The sequence below is a fragment of the Periophthalmus magnuspinnatus genome, chromosome 8, assembly GCF_009829125.3.
Source record: "Periophthalmus magnuspinnatus isolate fPerMag1 chromosome 8, fPerMag1.2.pri, whole genome shotgun sequence".
NCBI lineage: Eukaryota > Metazoa > Chordata > Actinopteri > Gobiiformes > Gobiidae > Periophthalmus > Periophthalmus magnuspinnatus.
Genome location: NC_047133.1, coordinates 21,265,841 through 21,288,346, shown reverse-complemented (window position 1 = coordinate 21,288,346; position 22,506 = coordinate 21,265,841). Strand labels below are relative to the sequence as shown.

Sequence of the window (22,506 nt, the reverse complement as noted above, 5' to 3'; positions counted from 1 at the left end):
TCGAACTCTTGATAAAAAATATTTCCTGGAACAAACAGAGAACACAGTAATAATTCAGTGAATAATGAGTACATGGTCTTCTCTCTCTATTAAAACATTATGAGCCTTCGCTGGCATTTAGCTTGCAGACTAAATGCTAGCTAGTCTTTTTCTCTGAGATGGCCTTAGCTAAAGCTGCAATATCTGAATAGATTTACAAGCACAGACATCATGGTAAGTGGTTCTTATTCAGCAAATCATTAGACGTGGCAATAATTTAAAAATCTTGCCTGATGCTGTATAATGTGTTTGTCGAATATGGTGAATATGTTGAACAATTTGCTGTGCTTTTAAATAATTTACATCTAGACTGTAACTTATAAATATGTAAGAACTAGGAATCAGTTGGCCTTTGATTTTCACACATTCTGCAAGAGTTTGAGCAATATGACATTAGAAAGTCAAATTATGATCTGAACATGTGAGGGAATGATGCAGCAAATCTGTCACCCACGCTACCCGATTTGTGTTTCCTTGGTTTATATTTAACCGTTGATAATGTTAATCAAAGCCTCCCTTCTCGAAACTACTGTGAAGTCATTCTAGGGCTGGGTACTACAAAAAAGCCATAATGTTTTGATCAATTACAATTTTGATTCGATTTTATTTTGTCTTTTTGTAAAAACTATTTCAAAATTTTTTCCTGAACTTTACAAATACAGACTTTTAATTTTGGAGATTAACTGTAGACCTTTTGATTTAAAAGACCCAAACAAACCACTGATCACAGGTAATACAAAAGAAAGTACTACTATTTAATGGGAAGCATTATTGAGTATGGAATCTGTTCCTTAATATCGAAATCGAGTTTGAAATTTTAATATTGTGACAGCTCTAAATAAAAATCTTGATGCGTCTTGTTTATTTTACTGAAAGCGATATCTTTAACTCCCTCTGTACCATTTACTTACTGGGACTTGTGTCTTCACAGGTGGCTGGGTTACATCGTCCTGCTTCTCTTCGATATTCTCATCTGCCTTCTGGTACTTTTCGGCCTCATTCGAAACTCCAAGGGAACGCTGATCGGGTGAGCCTCGTCATCGGATCATATCCAAGGGCACTTATGGAAAATCACTGCAGCCATTTTCAGCTACAAGTGGCAATTACAGGACATGAGGACCACCGTTTGAACAGGGCCACATTGTCATTACAAATTGGGCTGGTTAAATGCATGCTCTGAAATATCTTCATACATTTGGCACAATGGCCCCTGCAGAGTGCCTGTAGCCATAGCGATATGAAAAGACAAAGCGGGCTCTATTGTGGAGAGGTTTTTCATGTGGTTCGCTCGGCAGCAGTGTTACTTGTGTAATGAAAGCGGCTATAAATACAAACGCCAGACACAATACAGCCTGCAGTTTGGTCAATGGGGAGAATAACTCATGCTTTATCCTGTAGCTACTCTTCAACTGACAAAAACGAGGTAGTTATTGTTATGATTTCCATTTAAAGGTGCACTATGTAACTTTTCTCATGGAGGGTCCGCCACCTGGTTGTACCCACGGACATGTCTTAAATGTCTCACAGTCTGGCATTAAACTGGCAGTATGGCAATAAACTTATCAAGCTCCATGGAGACAAGCAGGTCACACCACCAATTCAAGGTACAGGTTGGATCTGGGGAGAGGCAAGTCCACTCCACTGACAATAAGCTTTTGTGTGTGTTAAAGTTTTTGTTGCAATGGCTGTTTAATGCTGTACAGTGGAATATTCCAGAAAAAGCAATAACATTTCCATGGAGACAAGCAGGTGGGGGATCTCCAACCAGAAAAACAATATATTGCATCTTTAAGTTTATGGTAGTTTATATCAATAATACCTGTGCTGTGTGTTTTGGGAAATATCCTCTCTGCCCCTGGATATATTAAAATGTGCTCTATGAACTGATTCCAGAATTTAAAACTAATAATTTGCCTTTTTTAATTTTTTCCCTCCAGTTCATTCAGTTAGTTAATTTGCATTAGCTTTGCATTTCCCATTAGTGCTCCGGTAAAATTAGACTTACTTTGCAGACTGGGCAAAACATATTGACTAGTGGCCTGTCTGACAGTATCTTTGTTGTGATAATGGATGCATTTAAACGTGCTTAAGTCGTCTTGTTCTTGCTCGTCCCTAGAGTGTGTCTGTTTGGAGTAGTGGCTCTGGTAATCAGCTGGGTGTCCCTGGGGATGGCTTTGGCTGTGTCAGCGGTAAGTGTCTAGCGTACATATATTTAAGTACACGGTCTATTGTTCTTACAGAGGTGTGGGGGGAGTAATTATAGCATTTTCGTAGCTCATTATCGAGATCTGGAATGTGTTGTTGTCACACCTCCAAAGAGTGTTCAGTTAGACTAATTTTAAACCAATAATAACTTAATAATAACATTCATTCAAAAGTATTCTGATATATTCTGATAGTATTCTGATGCATTTACCAGTAGCTCATCCGGTTGTTCCGTGGCTCTTTTGTGTACTTTTTTATATTACTTCTGCCAGTGTATCCATATGGACGTTTGCCACATCAAACAAACTAATTATTTTACTGTTTTAATGTGCCTCTTGTTTGTTCCAGCGTGTATAATAAAACCAGCAGAAGGTTTATTTTAAATGCTGTATGGCTGTTATATAACAAAAAAGTAATCACAATTTTTAACTTATTGTCTTTAAAGCAAATAAAAGTGGTTTTCGATATTTTTTTCATGAACATACACAAAAGCAACAGCCATGTTTTTGATTATTTGAAATTACTCGTTTAAAGGTCCTGTATTATGTTAAATTGACTCCTGTGAGCTGTGTTTTGTTTTATTCACACATGTTTGAGTAACTTTTATTATTTATTAGTCTGTCTACATCTCCAAAATGCTCTGTTCCACCTTGTGATGTCATTCAGTAGTAGTTTTGAAGTTAACAGCTATTTGTATCCCAAATTGAACTACTATAAACTGCAATACACTAGAATAACCATAAAACCATAAAATGATTGAACTTTCTAAAATTATTTTTGTTTTACCCTTTGTTCAGCTGAGATTGCCACAGAAAGTCTATATGTCCAAGTTTTATTTCAACAAGGCCGAAAGAAGAGCTGTAGCTTCAAAGTTAGACATATCCAATGCTGAAATTATTCAAATGATTGTAGTAAAGGTAGAGTTTATAGAGTTTAAAAACACAGTGACGCATTTTCTGTATTACCACATGACATCACAAGGTGGAACAGAGTGTTTTCTATTTGAGAGTCTAAATATGCAGTATTTGTGTGTTAACAAAGGATGTGTGTGTCTGAATGAAACACAACACAACTCCAGCTATGTTTTTGATGAAGAAACAACAATACAGCATAGATCAGAAAACAACATAATACGGGCCCTTTAAAGTTTATTGAAGTTCAGAATTTGTCGTCTTAATGCAGCATCCAAAAGACTGTCTTGTTCTGGTCTTATTTTGAGTGGGAAGTTACGGTGGAATGTAAAACCGAGATAATAAATGTAAAGTTATTCAAATGGTGCATCATGGAGCTTTACCTCCTCTGCAGATGAATCACTCTCGTTCACACCTTCATCTTCCTGAATCTGTCACCAATGCGTCAAAGTCGTCACAGTTATTTTAAAATGCGATGAAAGTTGCATCATTTACAACAAAACGTCCTTAAAATATTACCATAGTTTAATTTTGGTTTTGTTTTTCAGTCGTCCAGTGATTTCTGTGCCTCTCCGGACACGTTTGTGATCAAAGTAGCAGACCAGTATGGAGTCATCAATAATGGTAAATACTTTTATAGTTGAATACAAATACAAAAGTTATATTGTACTATTTGCACAGATGTGGCAGTAAACATGTTTTCTCACACCTCTATAATGTCTCCATGCACACTGATGGTGATTCATAGCTTTGCCTGGACATTGTTCTGGTCATAAATCTGTCTCTATATCAAAAGGTCATAAGTGCAGTAGACTTCCTTTTATTACAGAAATTCAGCTTAACTTGCAGTTTCTTTGGACAGTGTGAGTGGTGGAGGGAGGGAGTCTCTCTTTAGTTACAGCTACAATAAGAGACGCCCTCAATGGACGCCCTCAATGGGCTAATTACAGATTAACAATAGATTTATAATGATTCTCACGTAAATTCATACAGATTGTTTCTTAAAGGCACTATGCAACCTCTCTGGTGGAGCACCTGACGCCTGCTTGTCTCCGTAAAGATGTCGCTGCTATGTCTGTAATATTCCTCAGTATGGCATTAAACTTATCTAGGTCCACGGAGACAAGCAGGTGACGCCACGGGGCCAAGTTACAGGTCTGTGGAGAGGTGACCCCATTCCCAGTAAGAATGCATGTTTGTGAAGTAATTTCTTTTTAAATATGAGAAAGCTGTATATATATGTATATAGATAGGTTTAATGCAACACTCTGGAACATTCTATGCAAAGCAGATTTTTAGGCAGATTTTTTTTTAAAGTAGTATTTCCTTGAACTAATTATATGGGCTGAGAAATATGTGCAGTAAGGATAGATTCCAGATTGTTTCCCTTTTGATGACCATAAATGAAGTGTGATTTTTTTTTTCTTGGAAACAGCATCTGCTTCAGTGATGTTGAAATACTTACTCAGAATTTACCGGTACAAGAAACGGGAAGCAAGCTTTTAGTATTTAATGTTTTATATAGACTTGATTTGTTTCTTTTTTTGTTTTGTGTTGTATTTTGAACACCCATGAAAAAACAAGTCTGGGTCTCTATATAAATAAATATAAAAGCAAGTGTCATAGGCAGCTCTAATGCCAAAACTGTAGCATCAGGTTCAGACACTGGGTTGAGGAAATGGATGGCCTCAGATATTGGAGTTAATGTGTGGGCGAGAGTCTTTATTTTCTTTGGAGCGGAAATCCTCCTCTCTTGTGGAGTGTACTCAGCTGTGGGAATGCAGCTCCTGACACAACGCCATGCAGACGTCATCTGTGCCATCTGTCACAGCCCGGATCTAGTTCCCACACCTTTTTATTTGGAAATACACTCCTCTACAAAATGTATTGAAATACTGAAGAAATATTGGATTACGATAGTGATAGTGGAATAAGAAGTAAAAGAAACAATTCAAATCTGTCAACTGGACAATAAGTTGTTGTAGTCCAGTTGACAGAATTGAATACTATTGATCATACCTGGACGACTGAGGGATTACACAGACATCTATGGAATAAGAATGTAAAATTATCATCATCATCATCGTTGTTATTATCATTATTATTATTATTAATAATAATAATAAATGAAAGCACCTAAAGAAATCACATTATCTTTCAAACAAGAGCATAAAGTGATATTTCTGCAATTTCTTTCTGATTTTGTGTACAATATCAATATTTTTTCTGCAAAAAATGTTGATATTGCAATAAGTGATTTGCAACACAGTTTTTGAAGATTTAAAAAAAAAATGTGTGTGTGTGGGGGGTGTGTGTGTAGGGTGTGTGTGGGGGGGGGGTGTATGTGTGTATGTATGTGTGTATATATATAATTTTATTTAATTTTATCTATGATTAGACCTCTCATGATAATCACTATATCAACTTATCGTTCAGTATATGAAACCTGGAACATTATATTTTGGGGCTCAGTCTATATCGTGCATATTTTTGTTGCCATAGTAGGGAGGTTTTAGTTATATGGTAAGATTTGAGCTTTAGAGGGATGAAAACGTTACAATTATCCTGGATGTTACTTTATGTAATGTTGCGTTACGTTGCGTTGCGTTACGTTGCGTTTGACCAACGCTTGACATTTACAGGTCTGTTTAAGCACATTTCTGCTAGATTTCAATTCTGGTTTCAAAAAGTGAATTACGACACATTGTTTACAAGACATTTGTTTCCCAATTTGTGTGTTGCAATAGGAGCAACTGAAAGCCTAAAACATTTGTGATCAGAGCACTGCATGTTTCAACATGTGGTGATAAACAAATGCTGTAAGAAAGAAACCATCCTTGTTGGCAGATTGTGGGAGCCGTGTGTAAGAAGGGTTACTGCTAATCCGGTAGCTGAAAGTGGTATCTTTGTTTTGGTATATTTTGCTGTAGTTCATTCAATGTAATGTGTGGAAAACCTTTACTAGTTTGATTTTGGTGCTTGGAAGGCTTTAAAACAGGGATAAGATACAAATGGTTTAACAGTAGAGGTTCTAATATACTAAGACACAGTTAGACCACAGCTTTTGTCTCCTTAAAAGGATTGTAGTTCGACACGAGGCTTAAATTATTCATCAGGAATGTTGTACAAGTGAATGTATTGCTCTGGTCAAAAGGGCAGTAGTAGTTCACAGTATTGTATACATTGGCTGGTTACACTGTTTCCTTTATTGCTTTTGGATTAAATCTTTTAATGTTTCATACTTCCATCACATATCCTGTAATATGATTCACATTAATGCTTGTGATCATTAGTAACAATCTAGTTGAGGTAAAAACACTTCTAAACATTACATTGGCTCACTAGGCCTGTTTCAGTAACAAATTTTGAAGTTTGATATACACACACATATGTGTGTGTGTGCATTATTATTAGTATATTATTGAAATCGAAAACATACAGTGGAATTATCCCCTAAAAAGTATTCTAAATGTGCAACATTGTTAAAACTTGAACTGCACTACACAGAGGTACAGAACCAGACTTTTCCCTTTAGTGCAAGGAAAAAGTCCCCATATAGTATTTACTGTGACAAGGATTAACTTTTGACTACCTTTTTTATGATAATCTTTTTGGTTTTCGACATACTTTTTAGGCCAATATCCAACATTTCTCTTGGTGTTGTGGAGGATAACCAATATTTACTGATCATAGAACTGAATTTAAAGTTATAGAAAGGCCCAGCAGTTTGTTAATTTTTTTATTTATATAAATAACTTGACTTTTTCGTGTTTGTAAAAAGCCTGAATGTGTAAGCATACAGCAATTTTTTAGCCTCATTGCTCTATTTCCATTTTTAGTCATTAGTCTGTTCCAAAAGACGAATCTGATGTAGTGACAAACTGGGAATGACACATGGGAATACAGAGAGACTGGGGCAGTTTAGGAAAAAAAATATTAGGGCTATTTAAATATTGGAAAAATGTTCAATATTAGACCAAAACCAATATCTGGGAAAACCATAGACTGTATAAAGAAGTGGACTAAGTGAGAGCAACGTCGCCCATAGTGTTCAGCTCCAGTCAAGGAAGCCGATCGAGGCTAGTGGTTGTAGGGGCAAATTTGTCGTTGAGTTCCATATTTGGAATTCCAACCACAAGTATCAGCAACCAAGCCTGACATCAGCAGTCACAGAGAGGGGGGGACAGTTTTTCAGTAGAAAGTGAACTGGAGCCAGAGTCGATGGAGTCGGAAGCACCTGTTTGGAACGTGGTAGCTAGTGGGTTAGCGGTGTCCGTTTATATATACAGACTATGGGGAAAATCCTCTATCACCAATACGTATGGAACTGTTACATCCCCCATCCCGACACCTTTCTTCAAATATGCTTAACACTATTATTGATGTTTCTTTTTCCAGATATTCTGCAGTACTACCTCCGCTGCAGCCCAGAGGCAACCAACCCCTTTCAGCAGGTTTGTGAATATTTAACAAAGGGGCTTTCTGCTTCTGTTTTGACTTTTTCAGCCTTGAATCCATAGAAACGAATAAATGTTACTGACTGTGCAGCAGCTCTGACAATATTAGATTTATAGTCCGATGATGCATGCATTTGTAATGGCCAGGAATTCAAGTGGGCACAATGACTCACCCCCATTCGCCTCAAAGTATCTCTATTCCACAATACTTCCCTTTCTTTCAACGCAGTGAGGGATGCAGTAGTGTTTTTTTCCCTATGTCTGACCTGATAACATAACAGCATTAAAAAGCAGTTGTGTTTTTTAGAGTGGAAGTGAATGATCATAAGTCTGTTTTTGATCATTTTGTTTTGCTTTTATAAATAAACCATGCTCCTTTGAGTGCTGCAAGACCAGGCATCCACTGCGAGTACATCTATAAAACATGAACTCCTATATTCAACAGTGCATTGGATCTATACAGGAGGTCTTCTGTGGTTTAAAACTGACTGAAGCTGGGAAAAATACACATACACATATTAAGGGCCTGATATCAAAAGAATATATGAATGACTTAATTTTAACAAAGTATTGGTTCTATGCATAGTAATGTGTTTGTGTCTGCTGTATAGTTATAATGTATACCACCCATGGATCATTATGTTATAATTTGCACATTTTAAATCACAATATTCATCTAAAATGACTTAATAAAAGGAAACGGATCTGCTGAATTCTGTGTTGCACCAGAAAGCACAGGTGAGTCTGAACAAAGGCTCAGTCCGAAATCGGGCAAAATACCTCCTTCCTTCTCCTCCTTTCTCCTTTGCCTTGACCTTTGAGAGCTTCATCATGAGGTCAACAATAACAAGGAGCAGTGAGGAGAAGGAGCGTTTGCTGCTTTTGGTTGAATCCTTCTAACCAGCGACAATAACAGCTAGAAAACAGACTACAACAAGCAAACCATCCTTAAATGAGTTTATGAGAATTATTGAAAACTGTCACACATTTACACTTTTACAGTCAGTGTTTTCATCACAATGGCAGCATGCATAAATACAGTGACTGTAAAAGAGGGAAATGATTGCTGTTAAATAAAGAGCTGCCCTAAACCTGCACTCGTATCTGCACATGTATAATCTGCAGTCTAGTTTAGGCAAATTGGCTATATGGGTTTAAGTTTAATTTCTGTAAAACGTAAACAAATATGTGCAAAGCTGCATTAAACACATTATAATATCAAACAGGCTGTTGTGGCTCTATAGTAGTTATGCTTCATATCTTGTAAACTTATCTGCTGCAGTGTATAATTTGTAAATTTGCATTTGGAAACTTTCAGTTTGATCTGTGCAGTGAATTGTGGGATGCCTCATAGCTCCTTACCACTGATTAGAACCCTCCCAAGGTTTCTCTACTAAAGGAGCTATGAAAGGAACCATAATGTCTTCTTTCCTTACTCCTTTCTGACTTCACTGATCAATCCAGTTGGTTCAGGCAGGTTTCACATCTGTCTCCTACTGGTGGGGGAAAAAAAATCAAATAAACTTGCAGATGGTGGCTTTAAAAACAGTCTGACTAATTAAACATAATCTAATCTAATCTTTGTTTCTATTAGATGAGTAATGCAGTGCCTTTCTAAGATTGGTTGTGTGCAGTTTTTGAGAAACAATGTTCTAAGGAGATAATATGCTATTTCTTTCTACAGAAACTTTCTGGAAGTCACAAAGCCTTGGTGGAGATGCAGGATGACGTGTCTGAACTTCTGCGCTCTGCCACTGGAGAGTACAGCCAAACCAGGGTATGTTCCTCTCCCATACACACACACGCACACCCCCACACACACATGTACACACACACACACACACCCCTACACACACATACACACATTTCCAGGCTTTATGGGTGGTGGTAAAAATACTTTCTAAACATTACATTAGATTTACTTTTTTGGGGGTTTTTGGGGGTTTTTCGATGCCACTTTTCTGAGGTGATATTGATATCTGACATTTGTCTTGCTGCTGTGGCCGATGACCGATATTTAGTCATACTGAAATTAACATTTTAAAATCCATAGAAAGGATGGTAAATTGCCTTACATTCATTTCCTGGAGACTGATTCTAATCTTGACCATAGCTGCTACTATGAAAAGTGACTTTGCACTGCGGCAGAACATTTAAAATTAATCAGTTCTGTTTTTCACATTTTTAAAATGGTAAAAATCAGGTACAGCACCTTTTTTAAAGGTGCTATATTAGATAAAATTGACTCTTGTGAACTGTAAGCCATGTTATAATGTTACCTCATGAAAAACATCAGTTGTTTCATTCACACGTTTGAGTAACTCTTTATTATTAGTCTATCTAGATCTCCAAAGCTCAAAATGCTCTGTTCCACCTTGTGATGTCCTGTAGTGGTAGTTTTCAAGTTAACAGCTCCTTTTACCTTTAGTTCAGTAGAGATCTGAAATCATCCAAATGATTCTAGTGAAGGTGTATGGAGTTTAAAAACACAGTGTGAATGAAACAAAACACAACTGCAGATATGTTTGTGATGAGAAACAACATTATAACAGATCAGAAAATGGAGTAACATTTTTTCCCTCTTAAAAAAGGCACACCCCCATAATGTGAGAGTGTTTACGGATTTTAGTCCCCACAATGTGATAAATACCCATTCACACAGTCTCCCATTGGTCACTCAGACAGTCACTGGTCTAACCCCCTTTGACTTGAACACCTACTTTGTTCCTGTGGTCAGTGAATGAGTCTGGTGGACTAAGCAGAGTGAGTGCACCTGTCTATATATAGGTCCACTGCTCCACCTGGGAGGTCCATTATGTCTGCGCATTAGACTCCCATTGGCTCTGTGCCAATACAATACTGTTGTTATGGTCCCTGCACAAATGAGAGCTGACATTTGGAATACATTGGGAGAGACAAATTGAGAAAGTGCTGAGTTGGTGGAAAGATTCATATCAGATCCTGGGTCTTTTCCAGCACAAATGTAACAAAACAAAGGTTTACAAAGGTGTATTTAAATGGATCAAATCAAGCAATCTGCATCTGGAGCAGACACACTTTATCTTTGGTTGAACCAGAAATAAGAAAAGAAATTCGTCCTTCTAAAACCATCCTAACAATGCGAGGTTTGCACTCTGAACAGAATCAAACTTGAATTATTATTACACAAAGTTGTCATTAAAAAATGGTTTTGCTTTGAATGATTTTGGAGTTCAGTCTGTCCACAAAAGCTGAAGAAAAGCCACTTGTCAAATTAGCAGTGGATTTTGAAAAACCTCACAAAACCCTAATAATAATGTGTCTATACTACAAACAGAGGCTAACAAAATTCATGCAAAACCAAATTCATGGAAATGATACATTATATTCACAGTCAGTCAAAAGAGACACTAGCTCTAATGAGTGTTTGTCCACTGATCCGAAGGTTGGCAGTTCAAATCCTGCTCTTGACATAAACATCATTGGTTGAGCGATTAGATCTAATAACTCAAAGGTTGGCAGTTCCAGCTCCCACAGATGAATACCATTGTTGTGTCCTTGGGGAAGACCCATAACCCACCTTGCCCCCACTTGTCTGTGTACACTGGTGTATGAATGGGTGAGTGGTTTGCTTTGAGGGTCTTGAAGATGGAAAAGCGCTATATAGGAATATGACCATTTACCATGACCATTTAAATCGGTAAGTCACCTTGTCTAATAGGTTACCATTCTTTATTTTATGAAGCGAAAGTAACTCATTTTTGCCAATAACTGTTCATGCTTTTGAGTTCTAAGACTTATATTATGACCTGAATAATCATAATTATCAATTAACCTAATAATCTTGGTGTTGGAATAATTAACTTAATGGTCAGCCAACATGCATTCTCTCCAAGTAAACTCCACAATGTGCGGAGATAACACTTTTATTCGTTAGCTCTATTATAATCACACTAAAGGTGACAGACTTGATTTTTCGCAGTAATCTCATTCTAACAGTGCAGTGTTGTTTTGGTTCCCAGGGCCGATTGGAGGAGATCCAGAGCATTTTGAACAGCACAGAGATCAGCCTCCATCAGCTGACTGCGCTGGTGGACTGTCGCAGCCTGCACCTGGTACGCTGCACATAAACACAGACAGTACCTGCCTATGTGTCCAGTAATGTGATATTTATGTAATGCTGTTTTGTTTATACAGCTCATCTGCCATCTTCAGTTAGGTTATTCTTAAGTTTTTTAGCTAGAACAGAGCTACAACATTTCAGTCTTGATTGTATGATTTTACATAATTGCTGTTCACCTTATTCCAGAAGTTGCCGTGGGCGCTGCCATCATCATTGGGTTGTATTATTTTATATGGAGCTGCTGATCTTGACAGCAAATAGGTCCTATAGGGACTACAGAGCTGTTTTAAAGCTTCCCAGAGAGTCAGTGCAGTGTTGACTTGTTGCTCATAAACATGGAACATTTGACGCAAACCAACCTACTTTATATTATATTTTGGTGCCAAAATTTTTCCCAAATTCTCCATTAAAAGCAACGAAATTAGTGCTTCTACAAAGAAAGCGTGGTTTAGTTGCATTTACAGAAAAAGTTGGTTGGGGTGGAATAAGGTCAATATTGCTGGGTTTCAAAATTACATCATATTCTATAGACCAATATTATTTAATATAGATGTGGGGCAGCTAAAATTTATATTGTTCAAATGCACATTTTTGTTGTAATACAGCGAGCGAGTTCTTGGGTCTAGTCAATGATAGAAATGATCAGGTTCAATATTTGTGAACTTCTAGATATTTCATGGTAACGTGAAATATTATGGATAGAGAAAACTGTCTCTTGGCCCCCATCATCATCAAATTATAGAATCTGAAAACCACCAATTATTATTTTCATTTGCATGGATTATCAGGCATCTCCATAAAAGGAAGCAAGGCCACTGTCCCAGTTTCAGAAAGCAGTTACAAGTCTTGGTTATAATAATATGAATCACAGTTGCATATTAAAGGTGCACTGTGGACCTTTTCTGATAGGGGTTATGCCACCTGCTTGTCTCCATGGTGATGCTATTGCCTTGGCTGGAATGAACCACAGTATGACTATGCATTTACAGCATAAAGAAAACCTTAGATTAAGTGTGTACATTTTCTTTATTGTAGTGGGGAGATTTTTATTACAGTTATTTTTGTTGTGATATGATAAGATCTGAGCTGTAGAGGGTTAAAATAAGTAACTTTTTATTTGCTGCAACTCTGGCATTTAAATGATTATGAAGTCTGTTTAAAGATGGTGTACTGCGATTATCCTGCTTTACTGTTATGTTGTCAGTGACTTAAAGTATTTTCATATTATCGTTTATCATGATATTTCTCTCTAACATCTATCTACCTTATGCTTCAAAATTTGTTATCATCGCAGGCCTAGTATAGGTTTAATGCTATACTCTGAAACATTCCTACCACCTAGTAGAGTTACATAGTCCACAAAGTGTGTGTTAAAAGAATCACACACAATTTCATTCCAGTTTGCCGTCTTTGACTCCTGCTCCTGCTGACGAGTGGTTTTACATGTAACTTAATTGTTTCTATGGTTACAGGATTACGTCCAGGCCCTGACCGGACTTTGCTATGACGGGCTGGAGGGTCTGATCTACCTGGTGCTGTTCTCTTTTGTCACTGCGCTCATGTTTAGCTCCATCATCTGCAGCGTGCCCCACACCTGGAGGGGAAAGAGGTGAGCATCAGTCGCCATGGCAGTCCAGTCAATACTTCCTGTTTTAGAGAGAAAAGTCAGCAGAAGTCTTTTTGTGTGAGGTGGTGGGTCTATGATAGTTTAGCGCTTCTTTAAATAGGTTACATCCATGTGACATCACAACATTTCAGAATAATGAAAAATTAGGACCATTTTATATCTTTTGAATCTGAAAAAATCCTCAGAGTTTTGCTTGCTGGGACAATATACGTGAAAAACTAGCACAAAGTTCATGTTTCAGAATGATGAAAAATTAGAACCGTTGCCATAGTGATTATCTAAAAACAGTGAATCGCTCATAGAGTTTTATAGACCCCTGCCCTCCATCTGAAAGTACAACATCATTCTGAAACCGAAGGATAGATTGTGTTCATGTTTTAGAATTTGATGATGAAACCGTTGATGAGGACCGTTGCCATAGTGATTATCCAAAAAAACAGTGAATCTCCCATAGAGTTTCATAGAGCCCCCTGCCCTCCATCTGAAATTACAACAGCATCAAGTTGTGGAACGTGAACGCAGCCTATCCATGGGTTTCATAATGAATGAAACGATTAGGACCATTGCCATAGCGATTAAGAAAAAATGTCCTAAAAAGCATCACTTATAACGGGCAGCCGAAACCCATAAATAGGAAACAGTGTTGTTATCTCTCTTAATTGTGCCTAGATGGCCTGGATCTATCAAAGCTCTTTGGGTTGGTGTTGCTGTGCAGTTGTGTGTGAGGCAGATTGTTCTCATTTCTTTGTGCTATCTGCAGCTGATAAGCGTTGCCGGATGTCTATAATGAATGTAGTTTCCTGGGTGCGCTCAGCTGCAGAATAATTAGCTCCTCACTGAAGGAGGCTCTGCTCGTCAGTCTGATCTCTGCCGGAGCTTCCTCTCTCACACAGACCACTGCTGAGTTTCACTAAGGCTTCACATGTGGCCACTGCAATGAAATGGGATGTTCTGGTTTTACATGAGGAAATTAGCATAACATTTGCACAACATTTGCACTTTAGGGAGTCAGATGATCAGTTTTTTTAGTTTTAAAAGCAGAACTAAAAGCTGCTGTGCACAAATAACATAATTGGGGTGATGATTCGGTCTATTCTAGGTTTGTCAGCAGTATCTAAATCCAGTTACTAATCGATTCTAACGTTTTCATCAAAATAATTGCAGTTACATTAACAACACATAAGCAGAAACAACTGAACTAAACAAAAAAACATCAGATCAATACACTAACTAGGACAGAAGAAACGTAGTCAGGACAAAATGTGGCCTAGTTTTAGAATAGTAAATATCCAAAACTATATACAAAAGTGCTATTTTTTGTGGTTGAGTATTGCATTCTGTCGCTGGGTTTCAGATGACATCACAACATTTAATTGGCCATAATATTTAATACAGATCGGGGGGGCAGCTAAAATGAATATTGCAGATTTTTGTGATAATACAGTGAGTTCTTGGTTCTAGTCACTAATAGAAATGAGCAGGTTAAACCTTTGTGTGTTTACCTTTTGCATATTTCATGGTAAAGCACAATGTAATCAATAGGGAAATGGCTCTTGAGAGTATGACATCATTCTAGCATCTGAAAACAACTAAGTGTCTAAAAAAATGTCTCAAAATTCTGTATTAAGCTTTCAGTTTGAATTTTGTATTTTGTGACAGCTCTGGTCACTCAAGAATCAATTAAACCTGAGCAGGGACAGAATGTAGGATATGACTGCTACATATTTTAAACAGTATGGTGCGCCCTCTGGTGGTGATTTTGTTGACAGTGGGTTTTTTTTCCCTCAGGAGTGATGATGACAGTGAGGATGAGTCCCTGAGTCATGGGGGCAGACAGAACAATGATAACCTGTACCGCGTGCACATGCCCAGCCTCTACAGCTGCGGAAGCTCCTACGGCAGCGAGACCAGCCTCCCAGCCGCCGCTCACACTGTTAGCAACGCCCCCGTCACAGAGTACATGTGAGTTTAGAGTCATTTAATGCAGATGACAGCATTTTGTGTTGCTCTGATAACACTTGGTAGGGTGGGATAGCACTTGTGGTAAATACTTGTCAAAGTATTAGACCAGTCAAGTGTCAGTTTGAGAAGTAAAGTTTTGGGGTTTTTTTTAATTACAGGAAGTAAACCTTGCTGTTATTATATTGATTCATTTAAATAGTTTAATAGCCAAAAAGTTGTATCCACTTTGATTATGCAAGAACTGTTAAATCTACACTGATGCAATAGGACGTCAGTTTTACTTATTGTTTACGGATTATATCTACTCAGTTCAATTCAGTTACATTTTATTAAGGAGTAGTATTACGTGTTTTCACTGCAGTCTGAGATGTCTGGAGTGATATAGGACTTGTGCGCTCAAACACCAGTAGATTTCTCCTGGGACCCAGTGAAGAGTCCTGGATGCAGCTGTCGCTCTCCAGCTGTGACATCAATGAAAACAAACCTTGAGGCTTAACACTGAAACGAGAGGACACCTCGTCACTGTCTCTGTGCATATAGAGTGTCTGCTTATGGCCAGAGCTGACGGGGCAGGTTTCTTGTTTAAAGGGATGTCACAGTATCAAGTTTCAGTATTATTTTGTGAAGAAAGGTCACGATTTTTAAGATTATTTGCAATTACTGACATAAATAACCAATAGTGAAATACTCTCCTTACATTCACATTGTTTAATAGATCAAATATATGACCAGCTTTATGCAGTAACTTAAAGAGCTCGTGTTGCGCTGTTTCTGATCTATGTTGTAATGTTTTTTTCTTTATCACAAGCATACCTGAGATGGTGTTTTGTTTCATTTACACACATTTAACACACAAACCCTGCATGTTCAGACTGAATTCTTCTCTAAGCAGAAAACACTCTATTCCACTTTATGATGTCATGTGGTAAAACAGGAAGTGCTCCACTGTGTTTTTAAACTCCATACACCTTCACTAGAATCATTAGGATTTCAGCCCTGGAATTTCCCATCTCTACTAAACAAGGTAAAAGGAGCTGTTAAGTTGAAAACTACCACTTCATGACATCACAAGGTGGAACAGAGCATTATGAGCTTTGGAGATGTAGACAGACTAATAATAAAGTGTTATTCAAACATGTGTGGATGAAACGAAACACAACTCCAGGTAAGTTTTTGATGAGGTAAAAGCATCATTGCCTGTCTTAAAGCTCACAATATACACAATATAAGACTTTTAGGGTACTTGGGATACTTTTTAGGATACTACCAAATTATAAAGAAATTAAACAGATTAAAAACAGCATATGACATTTAGATTTGCTTTTAAGTATAGCTTGAATTCAAAAGAAATAAGTTTGTTATATTTTTTTGTTCATACCATTATATTGTGACCTGAATAATCCAGAGTATTGAACCAAATATTCTTGACATTCGTAATGTGTGAAGTATTTGATTTTTGATTTCACATCTGCAAGAAACATGTTTCATTTGGCACCATCTCTGTGTTTGACGTGCAGGGCTCAGAACGCCAACTTCCAGAACTCGCGCTGTGAAAACACTCCCCTGATTGGACGAGAGTCTCCTCCCCCTTCAGTAAGTCCAGCATTTCTTATTTAAAGACGCACTGTGTAATTGTTTTGAGAGATGGGTATGCCACCTGCTTGTCTCAGTGTCTGCGTACACTGGTGTATAAATGTGTGCGTGAATGGGTGAGTGGTTCCTTGATGGTGGAAAAGCGCTGTTATCTATCCTCGTGGAGACAAGCAGTTGACGTTTCCAGGCCAAATGGGGTCAGATCTGTGGAGATGCAACCTCACGCACAGAAAGAATGTATGTTTTTCAAGGGATTTTTGAGATACGTTATGCCATACTGTTGAAGTCTGGACAAAACAATATCATCTTTACCCCGACAAACGAGTGGTGCACCCTCCTCCGTAGAAGTTACATAGTGCTATAAAAAAGTAAATTAAAAAAAAACTTTGGAAAGACCTGTGGGTTATGTGGCAGTTGTTGTGAAAGCTGCTCTGAAACTCTAAACTGTTGAATCCTCTGCCTGTATTTTCCCAAAGCTTCCAGGCATTTTATAGAAAGTATAGTTCTTCCGTGCTTGACTAGGCACACTTTGGAGGTATCAGATTCACACATAAACTTACCTCCTGTCCCTCGGCCTAAACATTCCCCCATGTGTTGTTTGTCGGTCCACACCCAGATCTGCTTTGTTTCTCTCTTTCTAAACCGCACTTCACTCTCCACCTCTCTTCTGCGCACCTCAGTTTCAATATTTGGCCGCAGCGGACAGTAACAGTGGTCAGAGCTGGCAGTTAAAGCCTTCGGACAGCTCCAGGTCGTTTTGGTAACCTCATCGTCCTCGCTCACAGGTACAAAACTGCCCCGAATCCCCCCCAAAACCTGCGGCCTGTTGCCCCGCCTAGCACTTCCTCCTAAAAACTGCCCCCTCCTTTTCACCCCTTTTCAAAGTCCGATCGGGGCTGTTAGATCCCGCATCTCCTTGTCCTGACTTCTTTAAGTGTTTCACCTGGTTTTTGTTTTCTGTGGCCCCAGGCTGCATGTTGCCCTCCCTTTTTCTAATGTGAGAGGAGCATGTGTAGATAAAAGACATTTATGACATTTAGGTTTGTGAATTAGGTTAGAGTTGTAAATTAGCTGAAATGAGGTTTTGCTCCTTGATACAGTTTGAACTTTTATTTTTGTATCTATTCAAGGACATCTGTTGAGCTGATATATTGAAATCCAGACTTTAAAACACATGAAAAAGATGTTTCATGACAAAGATGGTGGCGTTATTAATTAAAAATTGCAAAACTGAATAAGCATTTACTGATTTTGACCAATAATGCACTTTGTTAGTTTTCTTGTTTTGTTTTGCTTTAGTCACCATATTTCAACCTTTTCACAATATACAAAAAGAAAAGAAAATAGTTTGAGTAGTCTAGTAGAAAAAAAAAATTATTACTGACTAGCTGATGACCAAATATTCATTAGTTGCAGCTGTCCATCCAAACAAACAAACAAGAAATATATATAATACAGTATTTGTTGAGAAATAGTGATTTCACACAGACAGTGTAGAGAGCCTGTATTTTCTCTTCCATTTCAGTTTTAACACAGTTATGAATCTTTCATGAAACCGTATAAAAGTCAGGTTTATGTTTGGTCCCAGCAGTTTCCAAAACATATGCATTTGTGTGTCGGGACGGTTCTGCTTGCTCTACTTGTACATGGGACATGGGTGGACCCTGGGTGTACACAGATCATAATGTTGATAAAGAAGAACATATTGTCCTGTCTTTGGGTGTGTTGTATATTTATATGTTATAGATCCCTAGATTCCTAAGCCCTGTGACTGATTGATGGGGTTATTATAGGTATAATCAATGAAGGATTTTCTTTAGTTAAAATTGTATAGATTTTAGCTGTAATGTTAAAAGGTATTTGCCTGCCAGTATTGTAAAAGTGTCTATAGTCTTGTCTGGTCAGGCAAAACAGGTATTATGTTACTTCACATTCATAAATGTTCTTGAGTTTACATTGAAAGAAAATCCCTCATTGATATAACACTGTATCTGTATCTTTATACACTTTTGCCCATAATGTTGGCGTTATTTTGACTGTGATGTTATTAATATTGCCATGTGAAGCAAATAGTTAGGCCTGTCATGATAATTACAATTTCAATTCATCATTCAGTATATGGAAGCTGGAACAATATATTTTGTGGCTCAGTATTTACCGCGGGGACTTATTTCTTTGAAAAATTGGGGAGATTTTTGTTAATTTTGTTGTAATACACTAAGATTTGAGCTGTACAGGGTTGAATAAGTTACTTTTATGGCTAATTGTTAATTGGATTAATTGTATCAGTCGCTTAAACTAGTTTCAATACTATCATTTATCACAATATGTCTCTATAGCAATATGTCATGCTGTAAAATGTGTTACCGTGGCAGGCCTACATGTAGTAATAGGCCTCCAGGAACCTGTAGCTCAGGATCTGGAGATGTTTCCCTAGACTAGGGCTGGGACGATAAACGATAACATAATTTATCGTCACAAAAAGGGTCGACAATAATCATTCGTGGGACATATTATATAATCGTGATAATCGCCAATAAAGATACTTGCCATTATTTCACCAGAATGTGCAGAAAAAACAACTTCTCCCTGATCATTTCTTCTAGATCATTGTTGTCTTCACTGATAACAAAGTACAGTACTATAACAGCTGTTTATGGAATAATAATATGGAATCTATTAATAATATTAAAATTATAATTATTCATATCCATAACATTTTTAAGATGTCACTAACTTTAATAATTATCATAATATAATCCTTAATCTCAATTATTTTGGCCATAATAATCGTGACACCAAATTTGAGTATCGTCCCATGCCTTCCCTAGACGCCACGTTGCTTTTACAATGTTTTCTTACACGTTGGCAATCCGCAAACCCATAGTCCTGTTGGATTAATCCAGTTTATGCATCAACGTTATGGGCAATTTCGAATCATCTTGTGTTTTTATACTTGATATTTGATTATTTTGGTCTGTCTTTCCACAGTACACCTCCAGCATGAGAGCCAAGTACCTGGCCAACAGCCGACCAGAAGCCAACAGCTCTGCGTCCCACTGAAAAACCTGCATCCTCCCGTTCAAATCCCCACGTTTTCTGTTCTGCTTCTCACCACAATTTTTCCACAATCTCACAAACACACTGGTCGGACGACTTTGAAGCCTAAAACGACAACTATTACCACTGGGGGAAATGCTAAATGGTGCTGATGGAGCTTAAAGAACTGCATTTAAAACCAACTTTTTTTTGTTTAAGGGTATATTGATACTACTGCTAGTCATTCTGGTAATTTGTTGAGTACTGTATATTCACTCATTGTCTTAGGAGAGGAGGAGCCTTATTTGTTGTATAGACATCACACAGTAGTTCATTTTTGACCTAGTTTTTAGACAATTCATCTCACCATCTCAGGTCTTTCAAAGCCTCAAATGCAAATATAACAACATAACATGTACTCAATTATGTGTTTTTGTCTTAACTAAACGTGGGACCAGTTTTTCTGCACGTCTTAAAAGTTCAACCTTTTTTTTTTTTTACTTATTTCTGGGACTATTGTTTAGAAGTTTATTCTGAAGACTTTTCCGTGGTTGGTAACTGTGAGCTCATTCCAGCGTATGCCCTGAATCTCCTGAAAATGAAGAAAAGGCAGCTTGTGTGATTGGAGCGTGTAAAATGACTTAAAATAAGGACTGATGTGTAATACTGGAAGCACATTGTACAAACTTTTATGGGACAATGAGGAACTGAAGGCTGTAGTTAATACGCAACTTGTAAATGTCTCATATTTTAGCTCACCACTCATCCAATTAGATTTTTTATATTTCTGGGTTGTCATCGCAAATCATCTTCCTCCTTGTACATCAGATGCCCTTTCCTTATTTCACTGCTTTTCCAATCTGCACATGTTCCAGTGGTTTGCGACCCCTAGTGGCTGGATTAAGCGCAAACCCGATCTCAATTTTTCTCCAATCTTTTAAAATGATCTCCTGAATATATTGTAAAAAACATTCATAAGGGTATGAATTTGATCCTTATGCTATGGAAATGTGGTGTCTCTAAAATGTGTTTTAGCATTTAAAATATATGTAACCGTGATGCTGTGAAGGGACTGATATAAACCACATTTTGAACCCTGAATTCAGTGTATTTTAAGTCATATTTATGGCGAGTTTTCAGATTAGGAGAACTATTGAACTGTGCTAGTGACTTGCATAACAAAATCCACAAATTCCCTTTTAAATGTCTATATTTAGGCTAAATGTGGAAGTTATAAAAATGAGCCAAATTGTTGTATTCAGTAATGCCCAGTTCAAGTCTAGTTCTGGTGAAGTCTTACTCTTTTCGTTGTTTATGCATTGCTGTACATAGTATAAACATTTACAGTCTCTGAAAATACTTTTGATTTATTTTAACGTTTTGCTAATTTTTTTTTTCTTTTTTTAGCATTGTTTGTTCACAGATTGACGTTTCATTAATGTGAATAATAGACTTTTATTTTGTTTTTAAAATGACTGTAGTATTTGTTTCTACCGTTTTTGCATCTATAAAATGTGTAAATGTAAAAAGAAAAAAAAAATGTGGTTACTGAGCTTGGATGATGTGTTTTAAAAATTAAACAAATTGTAAATGTAGTGAACGACTTGTGGAAAGTTAGTGCCCGGATACGCCACAAGAAGGCAGCGTAGTCTTACTTTATCCTCACCCACGTTGCAGAAATCTCAGAAAATCTTTGGGGGGCTGGAGTTTTAAGTTGCAGGGGAATGCTGGACGTGACTCTGGGTTTGGATGCAAAACAGACCGAGTGGAGGAGAAAGGCCGTTTTATGTGAGTGACCTCCGGGGCGGACAGCAGGCGAGGGGGGCAGAGGGGTCAGGTGCAGCGGCCTGTCTCGTGTCTGCTCCCGGGTCCCAGTTCATCTCAGCGCCAACCAGCTGCTGGGGCCAAACACTGACAGCACTCAAACCACCAGCCGGATTTGAATCTGAAAGAACGAAAATACGTTCCTGTGCATTATGTGTATCCTTAAAATGCTAATTATAGGCCTAAGGAAATGAAATGTTTGGTCTTCTTACACGTGACAGCTCCTTTGTCATGAGATGGTATAAATGAATATTGAATGACTGTTGATCTAACGGTCATATGTTAACTTCAAAGGCCATGGTAGTGTTCAGTTTTCCTTTTGAGAAAACATCTGCAAATTATTTACAGGTGCACTATGCAATTTTTCTGGTGGAAGTTGGATACTGCTTGTGTCCATGAAGTTATTGCTTTTCCTGGAATGTTCCACTGTATGGCATTAAACATATATTTTGATCTTTTATAATTATAATCAATAATTCAGCTTCATGGTTAAAAGAAAAAACACTTTTACTCTGACTTGGTGGTGTCACTGGCTTGTCTCAGTGGAGAAAGAGAGGTTTATGCCATACCATGGAACTTTCCAGGCAAAGCAGTACTATCTCCATGGAGACAAGAAGGTGGCAGACATAGTTCCATATTGTACCTTTCAAGTTTTTAGAAATAGGTTGAATTTGGATGTGAAACTATTTTAATTATTGGTGTGTTATCGCCCGGATAGCAACCTTAAAGGTTTAATGAGACAATTTG

General features: G+C 37.6%; 1 protein-coding gene across 1 annotated transcript in view; it reads left to right on the top strand.

Annotated features, from left to right (window-relative positions):
• The window catches only part of ttyh3a (tweety family member 3a), a 37,314-nt gene extending 15,782 nt beyond the window's left edge, over positions 1–21,532 (top strand). The window contains exons 6-15 of the mRNA XM_033970999.2: positions 971–1,066; positions 2,156–2,228; positions 3,704–3,779; positions 7,554–7,609; positions 9,297–9,389; positions 11,614–11,706; positions 13,187–13,323; positions 15,130–15,303; positions 16,821–16,896; positions 19,888–21,532. Coding sequence (XP_033826890.1) covers positions 971–1,066; positions 2,156–2,228; positions 3,704–3,779; positions 7,554–7,609; positions 9,297–9,389; positions 11,614–11,706; positions 13,187–13,323; positions 15,130–15,303; positions 16,821–16,896; positions 19,888–19,959 — 946 coding nt within the window. The 3' untranslated portion in view covers positions 19,960–21,532. The remainder of the gene's footprint in view (positions 1–970; positions 1,067–2,155; positions 2,229–3,703; positions 3,780–7,553; positions 7,610–9,296; positions 9,390–11,613; positions 11,707–13,186; positions 13,324–15,129; positions 15,304–16,820; positions 16,897–19,887) is intronic.
• The last annotated feature ends 974 nt before the right edge of the window (positions 21,533–22,506 follow it).